General features: G+C 39.5%; 1 protein-coding gene across 1 annotated transcript in view; it reads left to right on the forward strand.

Moving 5' to 3' along the window:
- Nucleotides 1-1,497: 1,497 nt before the first annotated feature.
- Nucleotides 1,498-26,381, forward strand: part of IPO5 (importin 5) — a 40,501-nt gene continuing 15,617 nt past the window's right edge. The window contains exons 1-11 of the mRNA XM_082601991.1: nt 1,498-1,670; nt 7,521-7,601; nt 10,078-10,270; nt 12,160-12,262; nt 13,902-13,998; nt 14,217-14,321; nt 16,647-16,769; nt 16,856-16,976; nt 18,769-18,856; nt 20,703-20,809; nt 26,209-26,333. Coding sequence (XP_082458117.1) covers nt 1,581-1,670; nt 7,521-7,601; nt 10,078-10,270; nt 12,160-12,262; nt 13,902-13,998; nt 14,217-14,321; nt 16,647-16,769; nt 16,856-16,976; nt 18,769-18,856; nt 20,703-20,809; nt 26,209-26,333 — 1,233 coding nt within the window. The 5' untranslated portion in view covers nt 1,498-1,580. The remainder of the gene's footprint in view (nt 1,671-7,520; nt 7,602-10,077; nt 10,271-12,159; nt 12,263-13,901; nt 13,999-14,216; nt 14,322-16,646; nt 16,770-16,855; nt 16,977-18,768; nt 18,857-20,702; nt 20,810-26,208; nt 26,334-26,381) is intronic.

The raw sequence follows: 26,381 nt of genomic DNA on the forward strand, positions 1-26,381 counted from the left end.
GCTAGGTGGGCAGACCTCTTATAGAGAACCCTATCACTGACACAGATAAAACTTTCTAAGGGAGTTTTCTCCAAGAATCAGTTAGAATCCTTTACAATATCTTGGCTGGCAATCACAATTTCATGTGGATCCCAAGCCTCAGCTCAGGGATTCTGGACACAGTGGCCTGGATTCTAATGTACAGGCAAGGTTTCTCATTCATTCAAAAGCAAACGTTTTAAGTGGACCTTCAAAGACCAGAACCTCAACAGAACAGTCAACAGGAAATTAAATTCCCTAAGTTAAATACTATGAGCGGCCAGAAGTGTAGTAGTCTCTATCGCACTCAGTACGGAAGCTTCTCACTAGAAACTGTCTTTTTGAGGCAGAAATGAATTGTGTTATTTTCTCCACCGTCAACCTTAACCCAATGCATTGGACATAGTAGGGGCTCAACAGAAGTGCCCTTTGATTTGAACACTACTGCTCTCTCAGCCTTTGGCAGCTCCAGAAAAGGCAGATTGGGGTATTATCTATGCATTAGTCTACTTCAGTTGAAACGAGGTCTCTGAGCCCCTAAGGACGGGTGTGAATCAAACACTTATTGAGAAATCAACCCTACAAGCCTGTGTTTCTTTAGGGAAGGGGGGGGGTCTTAACTTTCCTCAATCATTGGAAGAATGGGATCCCCAAACAAGGAATTCAAAGGAATAGTCTAGGATTCTGGGGTGGGAAGAGGGGGAGGCAAGTGTGCTACGTGGCCACTGAGGACGACAGCGGGCTGGGAGTGGGTAGGCCCGGCGGGGGGGCCTGGGCCTGAGTAACCCCTCTTCCGGGCAAGGCCAGGGCGTGAGTCACTGGTGAGCCTGGTGGGAGGAAGGGGCGGGCTGAGGCATAGCCCTTGGGGAGGTCGGAGGGTCTGACTGATGGATCTCTGGAGCTGGGGGTGGAATTAAAGTAGGAAGTGGATTTTGAAATCCACTCTTCCTCCCTCTGCGGTGGGGGGTCTAGGGCTCCAGGGGCCGGGGGACTGGGGCTGGGGGCGCTCCTCGGGTCGCAGGGAGGGGCTGCCGGGCAGCAGGGGAGGAGATCTGCCAGCCCGCGGCGCCGAAATCTCCCGCGCTCTGGAGCTGGCCCCTCCTCCCCAGCCGGGCCTCACGCCCCTCACCGCCGCCAGGCCCGCCAGCCGGCTCCTCCTGCTTTCCCCGCGACGCAAGCCGCGGCCACAGGAGCCACCACGTCCCCGCCCCACCACCGCCCGCGCCAAGCCGGGCGGTCCGCCGCGCCCCACCAGTGACGGCATTGCAGGGTGCGTGGCCAATCGGCTCGGCCCCCGAGCAGACGGTCTCGGCCCCGCCCCTCGCACCCAGGGCCAATGGGGCGCCGGCGCTGGCGGCCCCGGCGGGGTGAGGGGTCGCGAGGCCCCGCCCCGTCCTCCCCTTTCCCCTTTGCCCCGCCCTTTCCCGCCCGGCCCCCCAGCCCCGCGTCGCTGCTGGTGCCGGTCCTCGCGCTGGGCCCGCCCCCGCCCCTCCCGCCGGCCCGCCAGCGCGCCTCACGGCTCCTGTCTCCCCTCCCTCCTTCTCTCTCTCACGCCTAGCGCAATGGCGGCCGCCGCGGCGGAGCAGCAACAGTTCTACCTGCTTCTGGGAAACCTGCTCAGCCCCGACAATGTGGTCCGGAAACAGGCAGAGGTAACCGAGCTCGCCCCCCCGGCCCCCGACTCCGCGCCCCGGCCGGCGCGCCGACCTTTCCCGCGACGCCGCCCGCTGGGCCTTGGCCGTTCAGCCGCGGCGGCGCAGGCCGGGCGGGCGGCGGCCGCGCAGCCCACGTGTGAGTCGGCCCTCGGCTCCTGGCGGTGCCCCCCGGGCCCTTCCGGCCCTTGCAGCCGCGGCGCCAGTTACCTCCCCGTCGCCGCTCGCACACACGTGCGGCCGCTGCTGACACGTTGCCCCCGCCCAGATGGGGAAGCCGGGCGGCGAGGTGGGGTGTGGGGCGGGCCCCGGGGCTCCCCTCGCCCCTTTCCCGCTTTCTCCCTCTGGGCGCCTCCCCCGGCCTTCCAGCTGCGGTCCCACCCTGCCCAGCGCTGTGATCCCCCAAACCCTGGCTGCTCCCTGACCCGTCACCCCTGCTTGTCTCCTGCCCCTGACTCTTCACACACCGTCTGCCCCTCGCTTCCCCATCCCTTCCCATTGAAATGTGCCCTGCCTTCTCGCCTTCTATCTACCTGTTTACATTTAGTCCTCTTTCTCGTTCTGGTTCCTAACGTCAGAAGCCGGATTTCCCTCCCCCCTCCGCCCCCAGTTTTGTGAAGTTGCCTTTAGGATTTCTTTCTAAGCAGCTTGCACCGTTACTTTGCCCATCCTTCGGATACATTTTCTTTGATCTCTAGAGATTTGTGGTGTCATAAATGGGATGTTCTGGGACTTCCGTTGTCTAACTGGGCCAATGCCATATATTGAAGCCTTTCATTTCACTAAATCTAGCCTGAATCTCTCTTTTTTTTTTAACAACCTCTGGCTCCTGACCTCCAAAATGTGGAGCTGTGGATAAAGTTTCAAGAGACAGTATTTCAAATGTCTCTGCAAGTTCATTTACCAGGTAGCTGTAAGGCACACTTGGTTCTGTAGAAGACTGTTGTTATACTAAGCCCTGAGATGCGATTTGAGACACTTCAAGGGAGGGGCAGAAATTTTCCAGTTCTTGTGAAGTGCATTATCAGACCCTATCCTCAAAGTTGATTATATATGGAGTTCTTTGCAACCACGTGATTGAAGATTTTTTATGAGAGTCAGTGAAGGATGTTCAGCCAGATATTCTTACAGGGCAAAAATTTATTTGGTACATAGGTAATGAAATTGGGGGACAAATCCTCTTCTAGATTCACGAGTTTTTATAGTTGTTTTTAAAATCACAACATCATTCTTACTTTAAATAGATGGAGGGTCTGCTGCTTATGCTTAGTGGTTTTATGATCCGTGAAGTAGATACACTGGAAGTTCAGTTCTGAATGAAAAGCACTTTAAACAACTATTAACTTTATCCTAATGACTTTGGATTCATTTCTTATACACATTCAGGGTAAAAGTTCAAACTGCAAATAGTTTGTCTTTTTTTTTTTTTTTGGCTGCGCAGCGCGGCTTGTGGGATCTTAGTTCCCCAGCCAGGGATTGAACCCCGACCATGGCAGTGAAAGTGCTGAATCCTAACCACTGGACTGCCGGGGAGTTCCCTGCAAATAGTTTTTTTATGCCATTCCCCAAAGGTAACCACTTTTAAGTGTCTTGTGAATCTTCCTTGCAAATATCCTTATAGGCGTATATGTATACGTTGATTTTTTTTTTACATGAATGGGCTTATAGTACGCATCCTGTTGTGCAGACTTGGAATTTTCACTCAGTATATTTCACATTGCCGCATAAGAGGGCTTTTTTTTTTAAAGCAGCAGTGGATGCTCAACCAACCACCTATGAATGGATGATGAGGTTTCCATTGTCCTGCTCGTAAAAATAATGCTGTACACTGGAGTACATGTATATTATCTTTTCAGACTTGAACAGGTTTATTTGTAGAATATTTAAAAGTTGTATTTGTCCTTAGAAGTGATGTGCATTTTTAGTTGCATCAGTTTGCGCTGCTATCAGAGGGATGTGATGAGCCTATAAAAACATTTTAATGCTTTCTGCTAACTCGAGGTCATTTTTCACCAAAATAAGTTCTTAATCCCAACCCATAATAGAAATTTCCATGTGTTACAAAGCAGAACAGCATTGTAATTAGTAAGCTAGTTTAATTCCCCCTCTCCCCTCCAGTTGCTTAAGTCTCTATTGTCAAGCCTAGTGGGGAATCTCTCTTCTATTGAACTAAATACCAATGTCTGGTTTAGCTTGAATTCCGGTTGGTGCCTGTTGTAAATCTTTTATCACTCCCATCAATTTGGGGATGGTTAGCAGCATTCAGCACATTTTCTCATAAAGAACAATTGAAAATAAGTACTGTTATTCTCTCAGTCTTTTTATTCTGAGTGAAAACATTCAGTTACTATATTTTTACTTTCATTGTATATCCTGGGACTGTATTAGTATGTAAACTAAGTACTATAATATAGAATTTTCTTAATTTGACAGAAAAAAAGGTAAATGTTTGAGGGGAAGCTCCCTAGCACCATGTAATGTAGTACTAATCTGGTCTGTAAATAGAGCTTTTTAGGAAAGCAAAATATTTGAAAAAAATGGCCGCACATAACAATACCTTAATACCACATTTTTCCCTTTTTTGCCGTACGAAATGAGCCCTTTATAAGTGATCAAACTAAATAAAATTGAGTATTACAGTCTGATGTAGCAAATACAGAATTTTTTTTTGAAGTAAAGAATTGGCAAGGGCTCAGTAAATATCTTTGTAATTTACTCAGTCAAAATAAAAATACTTAGTTGACACATAAATACCAAACTGTTGACTAAGGTGACTTGTTTTATATTCAAATATGAAGTCAAGTACAGTAAAAGATTTATTGTTATATATTGTTGAAATCATTGAATGGCTTCAGAACTTTAAAAAGTTATAAACCTTTTTCCATTGTATAAACCATTTGGTAAGCTTTATATTTTATTTCTATTAAATCTTAAAAGATTTTTCTCTTTAACTTTACCAAAAAAAAAAAAAAAATGGGGCTTCCCTGGTGGCGCAGTGGTTGAGAGTCTGCCTGCCAATGCAGGGGACACGGGTTCGTGCCCCGGTCCGGGAAGATCCCACATGCCACGGAGTGGCTGGGCCCGTGAGCCATGGCCGCTGAGCCTGCGCGTCTGGAGCCTGTGCTCCGCAACGGGAGGGGCCGCAACGGTGAGAGGCCGGCGTACCGCAAAAAAAGAAAAAAAAATGTTTCTGATATTTGAAGAAATGATTTAAATGCCCGTACGTCTCAAAAATTTAATAATTAACATGAATACGTTGAATAAATAATTGACAGGTATTCCAGAGTTGAATGTCCATGGCATTCATGACTAGACATTTTTATATGACATAAGCTTGAGTAATCACTAATCATATGCATGGATTTTATATTCCCAGTTTTTTCCATTGACTTGTTCCTCATTGATTGTAGTACAGCACTTCATTAATGAGATTTGAATTGAAAGAGGTCAGTGTATTGAAAATTTTACCTGATTTTTGAGGAACCAGGGTGTTTCCTAGGTAAAAGTTGTTTGTCCCGTCTTTACATTTCCATATACATGGAGGCTTGCCATAAATATTTATGGAATGAGTGAGATGAGTGCATTTTGACATTTTTCCTTGCTGGGGCTGGGGTGTGAACTCTTCTTTCCATTGTGTGATTGTGTATGGTGGTATCAAACGGAATGAACTTTTATTTGCAATAACACTGGTAACATTCATTGAACCTGCCTGGGCTAGAGCTAGGAATATTCTTAGAAAAATTCATTGCATTTGCTGTACTCTAATGTGCCAGGTGCTGGGAATACCATGAGGAAGAGATACCATCTCTGTCTTTGTGGAACTCAGTCTATTTAGGCTAAGAGAAAGTTGTTCTTTTGACTTAATGGTTGTGTTCTTTTTGCCAGACTTTATCCTTGACTAGTGTTGTGGTGTAAATGTAATACTAGATCTGGATTGCCATGCTGGAACATATCAAATGGGGAGAACCCTCTCTCAGGAGTCAGATGTCATACTAAACTCTCCTTCCATTGACTTTTAATTTGTTGTGGAATAGAGTTTACTATTTGACTTACTGTTTATAACAAGTTTTCTGAGACTGGTATCTTAGTGAAGAGTTTTTTATCCCCAAAGCTTGATTTGGACCACTGGAAATTTAAGTGTTAAACATATATAGCATCTACAGGGCATTAGGGGCTAAGCTAGTACAAGGAATAAAAAGACATTTTTATTATACTGTAAGAGACTTTGTTTAAATGAAAAAAACTGCTGGTTTTTGAGTTGCTTTGATAAAGATTAAGTGAAAAATCTCAAGGTACATCCATTTTTGCAATCATCTTGTAGGTATCTTTACATAAATTATCATTTCTGGATAAGTAAATTCAGACCATCTTCTCAGCTGTGAAAACTTTTTGTCACAGTTTTCAGCAGTATTATGTTCCTGTGTGCTTATGTATTAGAGGGGAGCTTGAGGTCATCAGAAGATTTTGAATTGTCCTTTCCCCAAAATGTGTTCTTCCTCAGATTCAGATATGTTTGAGAAGTTTGAAAACTGTACAGCACTGTCTAGATAGAACTGGTTGTTTAGTGGAGTCAGGCCCCAGAGGTGAAACCCAGAGAGAGCATTCAGTGTCAGGGAGATTTTGGGTACAGCTGGCCTCAGAAGAACAGAATTCTTTCAACTATTTATTGTCTGTGACCTTGAGCAAGTCATTTAACTTGTGAGCCTTGATTTTCTTATCTGTCAATATCCCGGGGATACCACAGAGCACTAGATAAATGGGAGATATGGATTCAGAGAAGCACAATTTTCCCTGCCTTGTTCTCATCACTTCTGTCTAGAGAGAAACTAGGTAGATTATAGAGGATGGTAGCAGAGCAGACAAGCTCTTTAAATTTAGGCCGCTGAGAAATTAACATGTTATCTACATCATTAACCTTCAAGTGGATAGATGAGAATAGAATATTTACTAAGAGGCTTCTTGGAAAAGAATTCCAAGTGTACTTAAAATAATGATTACTTAATCCACCTTAAAAGACTGACATTAGAAATTGTATGCATGCACATGAATCTACACTTGAGTTTACTTTTGTAGACATCATATACTTAGGTCTTATTTTTTGATCCACTCTATCTACCTTTTAATTGGCGTCAATTTTTTTTTTTTTTACTGTTAAACAATTTGCTCTCATTTTACGTTATTAATGGAGAAGGAAAGAAGTGTCCTGAGTCACAAAACCTAGATGTCTAGATTTATTGAAATGATATTAAGTTTCCTGGCCAACTTTCTCCTGACCATATTCATTTGTTTACATATATAATATGGTTTCGGTATAATCTTTGCTTGAAAGAAAATGTAACATAAAGAAGTTGAATATTTGCCCTTTCTCTGACTTGCTTCATCTGAGGGTATTTCTCTGGTGGTTGTTAAGTAGTAACTTGAACCAGTTCTACATCATTTGGTCTAAAAAATGTTGACAAGATAAGCAGTTTTCCATGATGTAAGGGGATATTGAGTGAGCACTTCACAGCATGGTAGCTCAACACTGGTCAAGTTTTTGGTTCTCTTAGGCCTTGAGTTTTATTAATCACAGAGGAGCCTAAGGTAAAAAAATGTGCACATACATTAGAAAAGTCTAGTTAAGAGACAAAGGTGGAAAGGAACTTGATAAGTAACTTCTTCAGCATCCTCTTTCCTGTCTTGTCTGAAGTATGTTCTCTTTCACAGGAGAAAACTTTCACACCATACCTAGGTTGTTTGACTCCTCATGCATGGATCTTTCCTGCTCTTCCTTTCAGTTCTATTAATGGTGTACTCAGGACATTTTCTAACATGATATTCTAACCTTTACTGTTTTTCTTTTTCATGTAGGAAACCTATGAGAATATCCCAGGCCAGTCGAAGATCACATTCCTTTTACAAGCCATCAGAAATACAACAGCTGCTGAGGAGGTACTACTTTAATTCTTTGAATGTGACTTTCTTACAAACAGTTGGGTATTATGTAGTCGTCAGAGTGGATAATGAGAACTGTTGTTTACTGCATAGACATTACCAGAACTCTGAACTTAATTCTTTGCTAAAAGCTACTCTGGAGTTACAGTTTTTTTGAAATACTCTTTTAAAAATGAGAATTTCTTTTTTTCCATGTAAGATGATTACATAAAACTTATTAAATGTAAGTTATTTTTTTGGTAGCTATAAAAATTTTTCTTCCTTGGAACAATTCATTCTACAGGAGGAAATTGAATTAATTCAGTGTCTTAATGTATTGCCAAATGAAAAAATACTTTTTGTCTTTAAAACTTTTATGCTTATAGCTATTTCTGGGTGGTGAAGAATACGTGCTACAGATGTGTAAGGACAAAGACACACTTTGTTAGAATCCTTTAAAAATCATGGTTTTCAGCAAATTACTGTACTAAATTCAAATTTATAGTTTGTTACTGCTTCTCTGCATTTAGCTGCTAACTTTTTCTCAAAAGTAATATCCTTGTATACAGTTAATGTTAATTGAATATCCTCTCTTATGGAAAAGGCATCAAAATACCCAAGTGTAGAAAACTTACTCCACCTATGAAACATTGCATTAGAATTTGTAAAGTGAGACTTCATTGCTAACAGTCACGCTATATGTAAAATGCTTATATTAACACGTGATGGAAATGAAGTCACACTAATCTTCTATATAATGTTACACCTGCCTTCTTCTAGTCAGTCAGTTTAAACTGGCAATTTAGTGTTTTCTGATAACACTTAGAAAACACTATATTAAAGTGCCCTAGTTTTTTTTTAAACAGGTGACAAAAGGCACTTCTTCACCTTTGTAACATACTGTTTTTCTTTAATTCAAAATAAATGTCAAATATGAGGACAAACATAGAAGTAACTTAAATCTCTAAAATAGTTCGCTATTTTAATTCTTGAAGGTTGATGCAGGTTAGCTGCAAAACAAGTTTTAAAGCCAAGAATAATGTGAAAATTATTGAATTTTATTTTTAAAAGCCTATTTTGAACCCTATGTAGATCCTGCTTTGACTTAGGAATTAGATGAACTAGCCTCAGCATCTTCATGACTCAGTGTATGTGTGAGAAGAATTGCACCAATTTTAACCACTGTTTAACCTCTCTGAATCCTTTCTAGAGCATAAATTAAAATTTTTAAAAAGTTTGCTATCAGCCAGAAGTGATTCAAATAAGATTTCTCAGTGAGAAGTATAAATGGAGGGAAAAAAATGGCAAATTTTATTTGTATGGTTTAATTCTTTTTGTTGTTGTTGGTCACAGTCTCAAAGTAATTATAGTGATAATGAGTACCTGCCTGCAGTCCAGAAAAAAAGAACATGAAAAATCGGGTTTAATATTTTCAATGGCTTATTGTCTTCTTATGATAAAATTTTAGAATGGCATTTGTCTCAGCTTTTCTTTTGATACTCTGAATGAATATTATACAGAAAGTGCCAAATTTAAATACATTTTACAAATTTGACAATGGGATAAGAATATACACATTGAGATTAGGGCTTTTAGATATGGGGAACTTGTGATGTTTGTTTGCATGAATGAAGTATAAAGATAAATGGATTTTTAAAATTCATTAATTAATTTTTATTTTTGGCTGCGTTGGGTCTTCGTTGCTGTGCACGGGCTTTCTCTAGTTGTGGCAGGCAGGAGCGACTCTTCGTTGTGGTCCATGGGCTTATTGCAGTGGCTTCTCTTGTTGTGGAGCACAGGCTCTAGGTATACGGACTTCAGTAGTTGTGGCTTGCAGGCTCTAGAGCACAGGCTCAGTAGTTGTGGCGCATGGGCTTAGTTGCTCCGCGGCATGTGGGATCTTCCTGGACCAGGGCTCGAACGCGGGTCCCCTGCATTGGCCGGAGGATTCTTAACCACTGCGCCACCAGGGAAGTCCCAGATAAATGGATTTGATAGCGCTTTATCTAAGAGGCTAATGAAAGGACGATGATACAGTAAGATTGGCCAGGCTGGGAGCATAAGATTAAGTAGGAAAGGTACTTTATTCACTAGAATGAGAGCCAGATAGGGAAGTAAGAAAAGAGCATTTTACAGGGTTTGCGATTTATATTGATTTGTTTTTCTCCAAAGAATATATTTAAAATAGAAATTAAAGACAAGTTTATCATTGCTAAGATAATGTGTTCCTATTCAAGATCTAATATGTTCAAGGCTTTTCCTCAGCTATAAACAAGTAGCTTTTGTGTGGCATTTTCTGTATAGTAGACTAATGTGATTAGAAAGATTTTTATGTATTTTACCTATTATTTTTTTTTAAACTCTAACAAAATGCTTTTGAAATGAATTGTAAAACTAGAATAGTAAAGTACATCAATGGCACAGTGAATGTAGCTTGTTGGAAATTTTTTCTCCAGTAAGACACCAAGTTATTAACAATGTTATCTATTTATAGGCTAGACAAATGGCTGCCGTTCTCCTAAGACGTCTTTTGTCCTCTGCATTTGATGAAGTCTATCCAACTCTTCCCACTGATGTTCAGACTGCCATCAAGAGTGAGCTACTAATGATTATTCAAATGGAAACACAGTCTAGCATGAGGAAAAAAATTTGTGATATTGCTGCAGAGCTGGCCAGGAATTTGATAGGTATGTGTGCAAATACGTTTATCATTATGTTATTGAAGAAAATGAGTACATACATCTTTTTTTTTAAGTGGAATCTTGGAGGAAGACTCACAGGTACTTGAGTATCATTTATTCTGTTCGAAATGAGAGTGATTATGGATTCTGCATTTAAAGCCAAAAATTACAGATGTTTGTGAAATGCAGGTATAATTAATACTTACCTATTGATCTTCAAAACTATTTCTCTGTGTGGAGAAATAATTTTCTAGTTTACTTGAGAATTGTCAGTTTTACTTTCCCCTTAATCTGTAGTTTTGAAAGCATAGTTTAACTTATAATCCTGCCAGTAGAAATAGAAACCAGTGGACTCCAGGTGGGTTTTTGCTGTTAAAGTTGTGTTTATAAATTAAGCACATATGCTTATTATACTACTATAGTTCATTATTAAATACCCAGAAATATTTTTAGAGGATAAGGTAAATGAAAACACCTAAAAATGCATTTTATCAGCAGCCAGAACTCTTTTTGGTCACACTGAAAACATTAATGATATAATTGGATATGCTGTGTTATTTTTTTGACAGATTCTTACATGTGATTTTAAACTTGGTTCATTTAGGTGGCATTTTTTTTTTTTTTTTTTTTTTTCTTTTTGCGGTATGCGGGCCTCTCACTGTTGTGGCCTCTCCCGTTGCGGAGCACAGGCTCCGGATGCGCAGGCCCAGCGGCCATGGCTCACGGGCCCAGCCGCTCCGCGGCATATGGGATCCTCCCAGACCGGGGCACGAACCCGCATCCCCTGCATCGGCAGGCGGACTCCCAACCACTGCGCCACCAGGGAGGCCCCTAGGTGGCATTTTTAAAGGTTGAAAAGAATACCTCACTGAGGTGAGGCTGACTGGGAGGATTTTGCGAGCTGTGCTTAGTAAATTATGATGCAATTTTTTAATCTCCACTACTAGTAATGCAGATATCCAATTCAACTTACTGATACAACGAAATTCTTAAAAACTAATAGGAAACGTGTTAAATTTTTATATTTTAAGTAGGTTCTAAACACACAGAAACTTGAATTTTTTTAACTAACTTGGGAAGTTCTATTTTCAAGTTTTTTAAGTGTGCAGATAGGAATTTTTATAGATTACATCATTTCTAACTCAAAATCACTTAATAGTGGAAGCATTTCCAGAATGTTTCAAAGTGCTCTCTTCATAAATTTTTTTGTCAGCACACTACTCACTTCAGAGAAGTTCAGCAAATGGGGGGGGGAGTTTTTTTGTTTTTTTTTAATGCATAACTCGTCTGTATTTTCTATAACTCTTAAGTTCTTTGTGACAATAAAACCAGTGAGTCTCTTAACTGGTACAGTAGATTTTTGTGGTGGTTCATTTTTATCACAAAGTATCACAAAAATCTATATTTTAAAATCTTGTTACAACACAAACACATTGATAACATCCTATAGTACTTAAAACTGTACAGTGCGAGCACAGCTCTGGGATTCCCATTCTCCAGTTTGCAACTAACAAATATTTTGGTTTTAAGACTTGTTACCAAATATTGGCTTCGCCTGCTTTTTAAACTCTTTAATAACAAATAGTACGTATGAAAGATTCAACCAGTCCAGTAGTCAGTGTGCTTCCTTTTCTCCAGATCCCACTGCTGAGAAATAATCACTGCTGGTAGTCTGTGCTTATGTAACCCAGATGCACACAATTGCTTTTACTAGATTATAATGTCAGTTTATGGTGGAAGGCCTTGATTTTATTGGAATTTTTGTAAAAACATAGAACGGGTGACATTTTCTACAGCCACATATTTTGAATGAGGCTTACGAAATGAAAAGCTTCACTCTTGATATTTTGAAGTTTTGATTTACACAGGTTATGCCTGGATTTCTTTCCTTTTAGATGAGGATGGCAACAACCAGTGGCCTGAAGGTCTGAAGTTCCTCTTTGATTCCGTCAGCTCTCAAAACGTGGGACTGCGGGAAGCCGCCCTCCATATTTTCTGGTATACACATTGATCTAATTTTGGGGGGGAAATTTCATGTTACGAGTGCCCAAAGCACAGTTTAATTGATTGTTTTAGTCTAGCTTAACTTTTTAGGCTCAAATAATGCCTTTAGATAAGCTTTGTATTTGTGTTGGAAGCAAAACTGAAAAGAACAAAGCTTTTCATTTTCCATTATGATCCTTTTTTGTATATGGGGATTCTCTGCAATTTTGTTTCTTGCCTTTCTTTGTCTTTTATGATTCTGAAAAAATTTCTGGGACAGTTTCTTCCTTAGGAGATTGACACAGGACCAGCTGTAGCTTTTAGAAAGCCAGTTTAATAGTGGCATCTGGAAGAAGAGAAAGAAAATGCTGAATCCCCACTGTCTTCTGGGTCTTCTGTGACCAAGCTTTAGGAAAACATAATATTTTAATAGCCTCATTTATAAGTAAATGATCTAAGTTTAGAATTAAATGATTAACTGCGTTTAAAAAAGTTTGGCCTACTGTACAGTTCTACTGCATTTAAAATAATACGCAGTTGAATTTATAACTTATCAAGATCATATACTTTTTTTTTTTTTTTTTTGCGGTATGCGGGCCTCTCACTGTTGTGGCCTCTCCCGTTGCGGAGCACAGGCTCCGGACGCGCAGGCTTGGCGGCCATGGCTCACGGGCCCAGCTGCTCCGCGGCACGTGGGATCCTCCCAGACCAGGGCACGAACCCGCGTCCCCTGCATCAGCAGGCGGACTCCCAACCACTGCGCCACCAGGGAAGCCCCATATACATTTTTTTTGAGATCTACCTTAAGACTAGATATTACACCATTTTCTATTTTAGTTGTCAAGTGTATCTTTATATCAGTAGTCCACATTGGAGAATTAAGTAAAAGTATTCAGTTTAATTATCTACCACATTTAAAGTAGAGCAGAACTTGGACTGCCTGGATCACCAAGGCTGGGAGCAGATGTGAGCATGGCTATTGCAGTTACCGCCTGAACCCCTGTGCTTGCTCTTGTCCCATCCTGCACTTAGGTCCGCTTACCCCTGAGACAGAGTGATAAGGATAAAGCAGAGAGCTGGGATGGGTGTGCACCTGGGTCGCCTCTACTGCCAGTCTGATTCCACTGTGTTTGTTTTCTGTGCACCTGACCCCAAGATAGGATTGCTTGGAAAATGGGTAGATGAAGTCCAGCCTTAAGGATTAATGTAAACTTTTAAGTCAGTTAGGCACATAATTAGATGTTCTAGCTGACACCTTACTAAGATATAATGTAGATTTTTTTTTAATAAATGTATTTATTTTATTTATTTTTGGCTGCGTTTGGTCTTCATTACTGTGCACGAACTTTCTCTAGTTGTGGCGAGTGGGAGCTACTCTCTGTTGCGGTGCGCGGGCTTCTCATTGCAGTGGCTTCTCTTGTTGCGGAGCACAGGCTCTAGGCGAGCGGGCTTCAGTAGTTGTGGCTCGCAGGTCTAGAGCCCAGGCTCAGTAGTTGTGGCACATGGGCTTAGTTGCTCCGCGGCATGTGGGATCTTCCCGGACCGGGGCTCAAACCCATGTCCCCTGCACTGGCAGGCAGATTCTTAACCACTGCGCCACCAGGGAAGCCCCTATAATGTAGTTTTTAAAGGATGCCTTGGATCATTTTTTCAGGAACTTTCCTGGAATTTTTGGAAATCAACAGCAGCACTATTTAGACGTCATCAAACGGATGTTAGTTCAGTGTATGCAAGATCAGGAACATCCATCGGTAAATAATTTCAATTCCATTAATATTAACACCTAATTTAATATAGCACCTAACTTGTGAAAGAAATCTATGTGTTTGGAGATCGTCTTTGCTTTTATACTTTAAAATATAACTACTAGTTTTACTGATAAAGAAAATTTTTATCTTGAGTAAGAAAACTTGAACTTGCATCTATTAAGAATTTCTCATGTTTGACATTTTTACTCTCTTCATTTTAGATCAGGACATTATCTGCTAGAGCTACCGCTGCATTTATACTTGCAAACGAACATAATGTTGCCCTCTTCAAACATTTTGCAGACTTGTTACCTGGATTCTTACAGGTAAGAAAACAGTTGAGAATAGGTGATGATTATATCCTTACTGGTTTTTTGTTGCTTACATTCTCATCAGAGTTCTGTAATGCATTCATTTATTCAATAAATATTTGTTGCCTACTATGTGCCAGCTGGGGATACAGCAGTGAACAAAACACACAAATCTCTGTCCCCATTGAGTTAATGTCTTTTGTCTTTGACAGACCTTTGGTCTCTTAGTTTCAGATTTTTTCTATAAGGCAAATGATATGAGCAATTTATGCTTATTATTGAATATGTAATCACATAGGTTATTTCCATTAGAACAACCAAATAACCTATGAAATGTAATGCCCATTTTTACATAAGGAGAAACTAAGGAGGAGAGGGTAAGAAACTTGCCCAAGGTCACAGTGTTGCTAAGTGGTGAAATCATGCACAATTGAAACCCAAATTTGACTGCAGTCCTTACTGTTAAATACAGGGCTTGTAACAGTTTGTCTTATAAAGTAAGTAGTTTATGGTTAGTTGACATTATTGGATTCCATTATTTTAAGGACATCTGCCTCAATTGGAAAGTAAAGTAAGCTTGGGTGAGTTAGAGTAGTTATGCTCAACCTTGTCAGTCCTCAAACCCCCTTTTATAACTTTCCATAGTCTTTCTTAAAATGAAATGCATAGTAACAATTCATGTACACATACAAGTTTTTAAAATATCAATGTATGGCCTTAAGTGGATACAAAGAAGAAATAGAAAGTAATGTCTAATAAAATGGCATGCTTTTCCACGTATAAATGCTAGGGCCTGACCACAAAAAGACACAGTAGACTGGGTGATTTCTAAGTGATCTATACAAATACAGTAGCTAAAAATGTGGACTGATACAGAGGTATCATCAGCGGCTCAAACACCATGATTTCTGTTGCTGTTGGTGATTTGAACTGGTGATTTCCAGAAATGGTGAAGTTCTGGACAAAACAAAATATGTATTCCTTCTCAATTTATACAGTATTTACATTTTGTGGGGGGTGGAGACATCATGGTACATTAAAACCAGGCAAAAAATAATTTGTGAGTTAGGTTCTTGGTTCAGATCATTATAAATGAGTTTTTCATTTATGTAAGTATCTGGCATAATCATGCAAGATGCATGATAAGAAAGTCAGATGAGTTCTTCATAAGCATTTGTGTCACAGATGTAGGACATATAGTACCCCTGGCATTTGCATTTCCTCAATCTGTGACAACCAAGAAGCATCTCCTGAGAGGAATAGTGCCCCTGCTGAGGACCAGGTTAGCGAGGAATTAGGGGAGCTAAAGCTAAAGGTTCATATGTGATAGAGTTATTACCAGAACTTAGTAGAAACTTTTTTCCCCATGCTATTAAGCTGAAAAGATAGTTTAGGTCAATGACAAAACATTAACTGATGAAACATTCTATTGTTTTAGTAGTTTATTATCTACAAGTCTTTTTTTTAATTTTATTTATTTATTTTTGGCTGCGTTGGGGCTTCGTTGCTGGGTGCGGGCTTTCTCTAGTTGCAGCGAGCGGGGGCTACTCTTCATTGTGGTGCGCGGGCTTCTCATTGTGGTGGCTTCTCGTTGCAGAGCACAGGCTCTAGGCGCATGGGCTTCAGTAGTTGTGGCACACAGGCTCAGTAGTTGTGGCTCACGGGCTTAGTTACTTCGCGGCATGTGGGATCTTCCCGGACCAGGGCTCGAACCCACGTCCCCTGCATTGGCAGGCGGATTCTTAACCACTGCACCACCAGGGAAGTCCCTTATCTACAAGTTTTGAGTTACACACTATTTAAGTCTAATTTCAGATTTTTCTTCCTCTGAACTTAGAATAAGGTAAAATGTTAGCCAGAACTTTTAGGAGTTGTGACTCTGAAATAGGCAAAGGTAGATACAAAATGCATACTTAAATTCCACAGTGACCAAACTTGACATCAAAGAGAAATAAATCGGGTAATATTGGACACTTTAAATGTATCATAGGATCTAGTATTATATGTGTGGGTATTGGACAGACAAAGAAAAGGGGTTCCTTCTGGTTATGAAAAAATTCTTTGCCAGTCTTAAGTGTTGTTGTGGTTATAGTCGCACCGATTTTAATTTTTACTTAGGTTTAAATCTTGATGTGTTTCTAGTTAACATTAGGCAAAAGAAAAATACATATGTGCTTGTAGGTGGAATATCTGCATAATGTTGATTGCTAAGTTATTACTCAGCGAAAAATAATACTAGTATTTCTTTGTTGTCTGCCTCTTGATGTTCTGGCCAGTGAGGCATCATAAAGTGACTCTTGAACACAGACTTTATTTTTTTATTTATTTCGCCTTTTCTAGGCTGTAAATGACTCATGCTACCAGAATGATGATTCGGTCCTAAAATCCCTTGTTGAGATTGCGGACACTGTTCCAAAGTATTTACGTCCTCATTTGGAAGCAACTTTACAGCTAAGTCTGAAGGTAAATTAAATACTTAGGTAAATGTTCTGTTTCTTATTTTCCGTGAATAAACTACTAAATGTATACAAATATGTCTTTTTTTGTAGTTGTGTGGAGACACCAGCCTCAATAATATGCAACGCCAGCTTGCCCTTGAAGTAATTGTGACCCTCTCTGAGACTGCAGCTGCTATGTTAAGAAAACATACCAATATTGTTGCACAGACTAGTAAGTCACAAGTCTTTAAGTAGTTGGTGTTGCGGTGGCAAAATTGTTGGATAAGTTTGCTGAGAGTTGTGCAAGTCCACAGATTTTATTGGTAGAAGGAATGTCCTTTCAAACTCAGGTGAGTCTGGGGAAATGCACTTATACATTCTTAACTGCATGGGCCCAACATCATGGCCATGCCACAGCACCCTGAAACCTCAGAATAGCAGGCATGACTTATAATACCTGGAAGTAAATCGAAAGATGTACAGGACCTCTATGGGGAAAATTGGATGACGCATTGAAAGACTAATAGGAGAAGCAAATATTAGTACTCCTCAAATTAACCTAAAAATTCAATATAATTTTAGCCAGAATCACAATAGAGTTGGTCATGATAAGATTGATTCTAAAATTTGTGTGGAAGAACATAGGGCCTGGAGTAGCCAAGACAATTTTGATGAATAAAGTACAGATCTTGCCTATCAGCTATGACGATTTAGAGTTTATTGATGGTGCAGGTAATAGATGAGTTGGATAGAACGAAAGGGTCCAGGAGCAGATCCACTCACATGGAGACAGAATGGACTTAAAAAGATAATTAATCAAAGGTCATTGGCACAGCTGGTTATTTCTATGGGAAAAACATATCCCAACTTCAAATATCCTATGAAACCCAATTTTCGGTTGATTAAACGTGAAATAATAGATACATTTTATAAGTAAAGCTTTTAATAGCAGAAAGTGATTTTTTTTTTAAGACTTGAGTCAGAAACCATAGATGCAAACATTACTAAATTTGTACTAAGACAATTTTTTGACCATCAAATACATCATAAGTGAAATTAAAAGATAAGCCACAGACTGAGAGAAAGTAGTTCATTGCACACAATCAACAAAGTTTTGGTGTCCAGAAAACAGAAGCTGGGAACAGGAAGTTTGCAATAGAGGAATCTGAAATAGCTGTTAAACACTGCTCAGTCTCCATAAATACAAACGTAATTAATTGTCAAATACCAACTGTCAGAAAGTTTGACAATATCAAGTGTCGATGAAGGGTGTGGAGCAGAGAGAACTCACAGGAGCGCTTCACACCTTGCGCAATATACAGACAGGCCTCCTTTGACCTTCCCATAGGAATCAAGTCTATGCCGCCGCTATGGAGAGCAGTTCAGTGGGTTTTAGTAATATTAAAGATACTTGTAACAATTTCATGCCCTGAACTCACACTTGTCAAGGAGATATGTATAAGAATCTCATCAAAGCAAATTTTGTAATAGGAAAAAAATTAAGAACAACTAAAATGTCCACCAACAGGATAGTGTGTTTCTATAATAAAATGCTATGAAGTAATGCAGATGAAATCCATGTGTGTTGAGAAAAAAGCAAATTGCCAAAGGATACATATAGTGATACCATTTATTATATAAAAGTAAAATCTTGGAGTAGTACTATATGTTATACATAGAGAAAACTATAGTTCAAGTGTAAAAACAGTTTGGTAATGAGAAACGTTGATTTTATTATGGTGCTTGCTTCTGGTGAGGGAGGAAGAGGATGTAACAGGATTTGGAATATTTGACTTTTATCCTTAATGATACTTCTTAAAAAGAACAAGATCTAAAGCCAGTGTGGTAAAAAAGGTAAAAATGTAACAAACCAGATTTGGGGAGAACAGGCAAATAATTTTTTTGTTTTACTCTTAGAAGCAAAGCAAATCCTTTGATTTTTACTTCTTAAAGTTGTTAGTACATGGTGATATTGACAAAACTAAAGAGACAGTTTTCGAGTATGAAATAATTATTTTCTTTAGTTCCTCAGATGTTAGCCATGATGGTTGACCTTGAAGAGGATGAGGACTGGGCAAATGCGGATGAACTAGAAGATGATGATTTTGACAGGTAATCACACAGACCAAAAACCGTGAAGGTTCCTTGACAGGATAGAGCAAGTTCAGGTGACAGTGAGAGATTAGGATTACAAGGCCTATGTCTTCCCCACACTGTATTCCATAAATCTGAAGTTAAACTTTTAAGTTTGGAATATCGGACATTTAGGCTTTCTCTGTTGTGTGTTTTTCTGTACCAAATTTTGTAAATACTTATCTTTAATAAAGTAGCTATCTTTATTACCCTGACTCTAAATTTTCTTCAAGAATTTTTAATAGTATCTTCTAAAATATATATAAAGACGCTTTATTGTGATAAATGCCTTTATATGCATAGACCTTACCTTAGAATAGTTTTCAGCAAATCCCCTGTATTTTCCCCAAATAATGCAATTTATGTTTAGCATAGAGAGGAGGCAGTGATGGTGAGATTCAACACTGGGTAACAGTAACACTGAAATTACTATTTTACTTGTTTCAACTTAGTAGGTACCCATGAATACAGATTCCTGTGGAAAAGTCAATCAGAATTTATATTCACTGTGAAGTAGTGATAATGGCTCCTTACGTATATGACACATAGCACTTTAGAGCACCTATTTTAATTGGATTCTTTCAGTGGTCCTAAAGGGTATAGTATCATATTATAGATGCAGAAGTGGAGAGGGAGGATTGAGTGATTTGTCCAGGGTCGTCTAGACTGGGCTTAATACCGCTTCTCTCAGTCTTCCCAGTGAATCATACTGCCTTACCTCCTTTTCTTAAAAAGAACTGAAATTATTTCCCCAGAAGACTGGAAGTCGGTGTAAGCTACTATAACAGATATTAGATAGAATTAGACATTTGATTTACAGAATATATGGTGTCTTTTTGAAACTTAATCCTGTTATTAAAAATGACTGACTTTTGGCCTAAATACTCTTTAGAAGTATGAAAATAATCCTTGACTGGAAATGATCAAATAGAGCTGAAGAGAAGACTGGGCTCCAATCAGGTTTTCTTACCCTGTTTCAGTTACTGTTATGTGCTGCTACCTGGCTTAATTTGCCCTGTAAAAGGCACTTAAATTTATATGGTGTATGAAGCTATTTTTTTTTCTGGACTGCGTGAATAAGATTTTATCTGTGAGTAAATAGGGCGTAAATATATTTTCAAGGTCAGTTTAAGTCTAAGAACCTGTTCTGAAGGTCATAGTTTCATCTTTCTGGTCTTGCCTTCACACAGAACAGTTAAAGATTATGCACATGACAAACTCACTGCTTATCTTGCAGTTCTAAAACAGAATAAATGTGCAAAGGCTTTTATGCCCAAATTTTTCTTCAGTTTTCAGGGGAAAAAACTAGAATTGACTTTCACCAATGCATAGTTTTTTGCAGTGCAAATTGCACCCCTTAAAGATGAATAAGCTCACAGTGAGGAAAAAATCACATGCAGGCTCAGTACCTTTTTCAGTTTTCTATGTTCTCCCCACTGATAAGTTTGAAGAATATATTTCCAGGAAATGAGATACACAGGGCTCTCCTAAACACTCTGCTTACCCCTCTTGAGTCTTGAAAGTGTCAGAAGCTAAGTTTTAACCAGTGAGTGGTGTGTGGGGGGAGAGTAGGAAAAGGCTTGAAAGATCAGATTCAGACATAAGACTTTTAAACCTCAATGAGGCATGATAAAAATTTTATCCCCTGTCTTTTTTAAACTCTAGGGTTTTTAACCCACAGCTTCACTACATATATTAGAAAGACCACTTGAATTAATTCTTCTTCAGTCTCAGTTTAATAACATGTTTAGAAATACGTCCGTGCAGTGTCCTATTCTTGTGTATTTTGCTTATGTCACGATTATATCATTTTGTTTGTGTGTAGCAATGCGGTTGCTGGTGAGAGTGCTTTAGACCGAATGGCTTGTGGACTTGGTGGAAAGCTTGTCCTGCCGATGATCAAGGAACATATTATGCAGATGCTTCAGAATCGTAAGCTGTTATCTCTTTCAAATGCTAGAATAGTGGAGTGTGGCTTTCCAAATCTTAAACTCTAACAAATGCTTAGACTGTGTCTAAAAGGCAGTCTTTGCCTTTTTATGTTCTATGTTTAACCTAATTCTCATATTGATAAAATCCTATTCAGTCATCTTTAGAACCACTCAGTCTTACAGTAAAGAATATTTTTTCCTCAGTACTGCAAATATTATTCAATTCTCCTTCCCCAGAATGGGCTTCGGTATATGGGAAAAAATTTAAAATTCTAAGGAAAATTGACAGATTTACTCCCTAGCCAGAAATATCTAAATTTGAATTTAAGTAAAACACCATTATTTGAATGTTTATGAAGTATGCATGTATTTGATTCTCAGTCTTCCTTCATCTAATATCTTTTATTTTTTTTTAAATACCTACTTCTAGAGGAGATGCTACTTCTATATTTCTCCTTTTATATTCTTAGCAAATATTTGGTCATTTGTTAGCCTTGTACCTGTAATTTGTATCAGTAACAAAAGTTGTTGTTTTTGTCCTTTTAATTACAAAGTTAATATGCTTGACTTTTTAAAAAAATTCAGATACAGAAATGTATGAACTGAAAGTCCCTTAACTTAGATTCAGGGGTGGCCACTGTTAACAGTCCTCTGAGACTTGAGTCTCTGACCTCATTTATGCACATGTACAGTTGTGTTTAACGTGAATATAGCATTACAGATCCCATGCTTCCGCTCCACAGTGTATCATATCACCACACGATGGCTTCCCTTTCGTTTAACAGCCACGTAGCATTCCACAATTCCCCATTAAACCGTAATAGTTCTGTTGATAACAAATAATGCTACTGCATACACTCTTCTACAGAAATCCTGGCTTACATGTATGGACATGTGTATCTATAGCATGTATTAGAAGAGACAGACTTGAGGGTCCAACCATTGATTTGGGATCTTAAAGTAGAGAAATGGAATCACAGAATATCAGCTTCACATGAAAGTGAATTTTTGAGAACTCCATCCCTTAGCATTTACCTAGGTCCTCCTTATCCTGTAAGATTCTTATTTATCCTAAGAAGGTGTGGTCCAAAGCCGTTATCCCTTTTTAATGATGTGATTTTACATCTGGGTCTTGAGTAATAGTTTTTCCTTTTTTTACTCCCTAAATTTTGAGGGGTTTTTCCCCAAACGGATAGAGACAGTCAACATCACAGGTTGCTCAACCTATAAAAGCTACTAGACAGAATCTAGCTTTTCCATTTTTAAGATGAAGAAAGTAAAGCCCAGAGACATGAAAGGTTACACAAGGTCACCCAGCTATCAGTGTTTCACCACTGCTTAATGCCATTCTTCAAATATGTTGTGGACCTGCTTGTGATTTGTAGTTAAAGAATTTAAGTTCCTGCTACAGCATAACTAGCTGGCTGCAGAAGCCTTCACATGTATGGCAATGAACTCTTAATAAAGATTTGTTACTGTTACTTTGAGCAAGTCTGGACCGTTGTTTCCTTGTCTGTTAAAAAATTTTAAAAAAATAGGAAAGTGATGCTTGCCCTATACCCAGGTTTGGAGTTAGGATCCAAAGGTGTATTTAATACTTCATGTGAAAAGGGCTTTAAAAACAATGCATATTTTCTAGTAACTTACTATATACCCCACTTTATTTTAAAAATAGTTTTATTGTTTTTTCTTTAAATAGTAAACACCAATTTTTTAAATTTTTTTATTTATTTTATTTATTTATTTTTGGCTGCATTGGGCCTTCGTTGCTGCACGCGGGCTTTCTCTAGTTGTGGTGAGTGGGGGCTACTCGTCGTTGAGGTACATGGGCTTCTTATCGCGGTGGCTTCTCTTGTTGCAGAGCACGGGCTCTAGGTGCGCGGGCTCAGTAGTTGTGGCTCACGGGCTCCAGAGCGCAGGCTCAGTAGTTGTGGCGCACGGGCTTAGTTGCTCCGTGACATGTGGGATCTTCCCGGACCAGGCCTTCAACCTGGGTCCTCTGCATTGGCAGGCAAATTCTTTTTTTTTTCTTTCTTTTCAACATCTTTATTAGAGTATAATTGCTTTACAATGGTGTGTCAGTTTCTGCTTTATAACGAAGTGAATCAGTTATACATATACATATGTTCCCATATCTCTTCCCTCTTGCATCTCCCTCCCACCCTCCCTATCCCACCCCTCTTGGTGGTCACAAAGCACCGAGCTGATCTCCCTGTGCTATGCGGCTGCTTCCCACTAGCTATCTATTTTACGTTTGGTAGTGTATATATGTCCATGCCACTCTCTCACTTTGTCCCAGCTTACCCTTCCCCCTCCCCATATCCTCAAGTCCATTCTCTAGTACGTCTGCATCTTTATTCCCATCTTGCCCCTAGGTTCTTCTGAACATTTTCTTTTTTTTTTTTTTTTCAGATTCCATATATATGTGCTAGCACATGGTATTGTTTTTCTCTTTCTGACTTACTTCACTCTCTATGACAGTCTCTAGGTCCATCCACCTCACTACAAATAACTCAATTTCGTTCCTTTTTATGGCTGAGTAATATTCCATTGTATATATGTGCCACATCTTCTTTATCCACTCATCTGTTGATGGACACTTAGGTTGCTTCCATGTCCTGGCTATTGTAAATAGAGCTGCAGTGAACATTTTGGTACATGACTCTTTTTGAATTATGGTTTTCTCAGGGTATATGCCCAGTAGTGGGATTGCTGGGTGGTATGGTAGTTCTATTTTTAGTTTTTTAAGGAACCTCCATACTGTTCTCCATAGTGGCTGTATCAATTTACATTCCCACCAACAGTGCAAGAGGGTTCCCTTTTCTCCACACCCTCTCCAGCATTTATTGTTTGTAGATTTTTTGATGATGGCCATTCTGACTGGTGTAAGATGATATCTCATTGTAGTTTTGATTTGCATTACTCTAATGATTAATGATGTTGAGCATTCTTTCATGTGTTTGTTGGCAATCTGTATGTCTTCTTTGGAGAAATGTCTATTTAGGTCTTCTGCCCATTTTTGGATTGGGTTGTTTGTTTTTTTGATATTGAGCTGCATGAGTTGCTTGTATGTTTTGGAGATTAATCCTTTGTCCATTGCTTCATTTGCAAATATTTTCTCCCATTCTGACAGTTGTCTTTTAGTCTTGTTTATGGTTTCCTTTGCTGTGCAAAAGCTTTTAAGTTTCATTAGGTCCCATTTGTTTATTTTTGTCTTTATTTCCATTTCTCTAGGAGGTGGGTCAAAAAGGATCTTGCTGTGATTTATGTCATAGAGTGTTCTGCCTATGTTTTTCTCTAAGAGTTTGATGGTGTCTGGCCTTACATTTAGGTCTTGGCAGGGGGGTTCTTTTTTTTTTTATTATTTTTTTTTTATTTTTTTTTATTTTTGGCTGTGTTGGGTCTTCGTTTCTGTGTGAGGGCTTTCTCTAGTTGCGGCAAGCGGGGGCCACTCCTCATCGCAGTGCGCAGGCCTGTCACTATCGCGGCCTCTCGTTGCGGAGCACAGGCTCCAGACGCGCAGGCTCAGTATTTGTGGCTCACGGGCCTAGTTGCTCTGCGGCATGTGGGATCTTCCCAGACCAGGGCTCAAACCCGTGTCCCCTGCATTGGCAGGCAGATTCTCAACCACTGCGCCACCAGGGAAGCCCGCAGGGGGATTCTTAACCACTACGCCACCAGGGAAGCCCCCGGGTTTTTTTTTAATCTTAAAATTCAGAGGAAAACCATTTTCAAATCCCAGTACCATCCCATTACATTTGCTGAACATACTTCTAGGAACTCTGCACATTGAGAATATATGAGACATAACTTTAAAATATCTGAACTAAATATAGATAGACATCTTTCTATTTCAATATTTATGCATTAAAATCTTTTTCTTTACTATTTATTTTTGTGTGTTTTTTAAATTTAATTTAATTTGTTTGTTTGCTTGCTTGCACCGAGTCTTAGTTGCGGCTTGCTGGCTCTTTAGTCACTGCCGGCAGACACCTTAGTTGTGGCATGCGAACTCTTAGTTGCGGCATGCAAACTCTTAGTTGCGGCATGCACGTGAGACCTAGTTCCCTGACCAGGGATCAAACCTGGACCCCCTGCATTGGAAGCGTGCAGTCTTAACCACTGCACCACCAGGGAAGTCCCTTGTGTGCTTTTTAACTGAGTTATAACTGACATAACATTATATTGGTTTCAGATGTGTAGCGTAATGATTCAGTATTTGTATACACTGCAAAATGATCATGACAATAAGTCTATTTACTCCTCTTTAAAATAATGTGCCCAGGGCTACAGTGGTTGAGAGTCCGCCTGCCGATGCAGGGGACACAGGTTCGTGCCCCGGTCCGGGAAGATCCCACATGCCGCGGAGCCGCTGGGCCCGTGGGCCATGGCCGCTGAGCCTGCGCATCTGGGGCCCGTGCTCCGCAACAGGAGAGGCCACATCAGTGAGAGGCCCGTGCACCGCAAAAAATAAATAAATAAATAAATAAATAAAATAATGTGTCCAATATGCAAAGATGAGTGTCAGATATTAGTTTCTTAGGATTATTATTCCTCAGTTGAGAAATTTGACTTAATGGTATATTGAGTAATTGAAATACAGTTAAAGCATATATAATAATGTTATAAATAATAATAATAAAGTTTAATGTTTAACAGAAAAAATTAGCAATTTTTCAGAGGAATGAGTTACAACAGACTTCATCTTTACATGGGTTTTGGGCTCCCCAAAGGAAAGGGAAAACTTAAGTCTAATGTCTAATTTAGGATTTTTCTACAACTTAGTTAACCCTTATACCAGCAGTTCTCAAACTTTCATTCTCATGATCCTTTTACACTGAGGATCCCAGGGTGCTTTTGTTTTGGGTTTTTTGTTTTTGTTCTTTTGATCTGAACATTTGCTCCCCTTTATAATATGGTGAGAGCATTTTTTTTTATTGGAGTATAGTTGATTTACAATGTTGTGTTAGTTTCAGGTGTACAGCAAAGTGAATCAGTTATACATATACATATATCTACCATTTTTTAGATTCTTTTGCCAATTAGGTCATTACAGAGTGTTGAGCAGAGTTCCCTGTGCTATATACATATACAGTAAGTTCTCATTGGTTATCTATTTCATATATAGTAGTGTCAATCCCAATCTCCCAATTTATTCCTCCCTCTACCCACCATATTGCCTTTTAACTTTCAAAGTAGAAGTGCTTGTGTGACATAACCACCGTGACAATGAAGTAATCCAGTCAGTCACTTTTTCTATTTTTCTGGTTAATAAACATGTATAAAAGTATTTTGTTACTCTTTTCCAAATAGGGAGAACTTCCTTATACTTCTGACTACCAGAATGACACGTTTGTAGTATCTAATTGCTGTTCCTTCCTGTGTAATTCTGTTCTGTAGCTGACTGGAAGTATCGGCATGCAGGATTAATGGCCTTATCTGCCATTGGGGAAGGATGCCACCAGCAAATGGAAGGAATTCTAAATGAGATAGTAAACTTTGTTTTGCTTTTTCTTCAAGATCCTGTAAGTACCAGTAACTATTTGATTCATAATTATTGCCTTAGTTTCACA

This window comes from Mesoplodon mirus (genome assembly GCF_964341445.2).
Source record: "Mesoplodon mirus genome assembly, chromosome: 17".
Taxonomy (NCBI): domain Eukaryota; kingdom Metazoa; phylum Chordata; class Mammalia; order Artiodactyla; family Ziphiidae; genus Mesoplodon; species Mesoplodon mirus.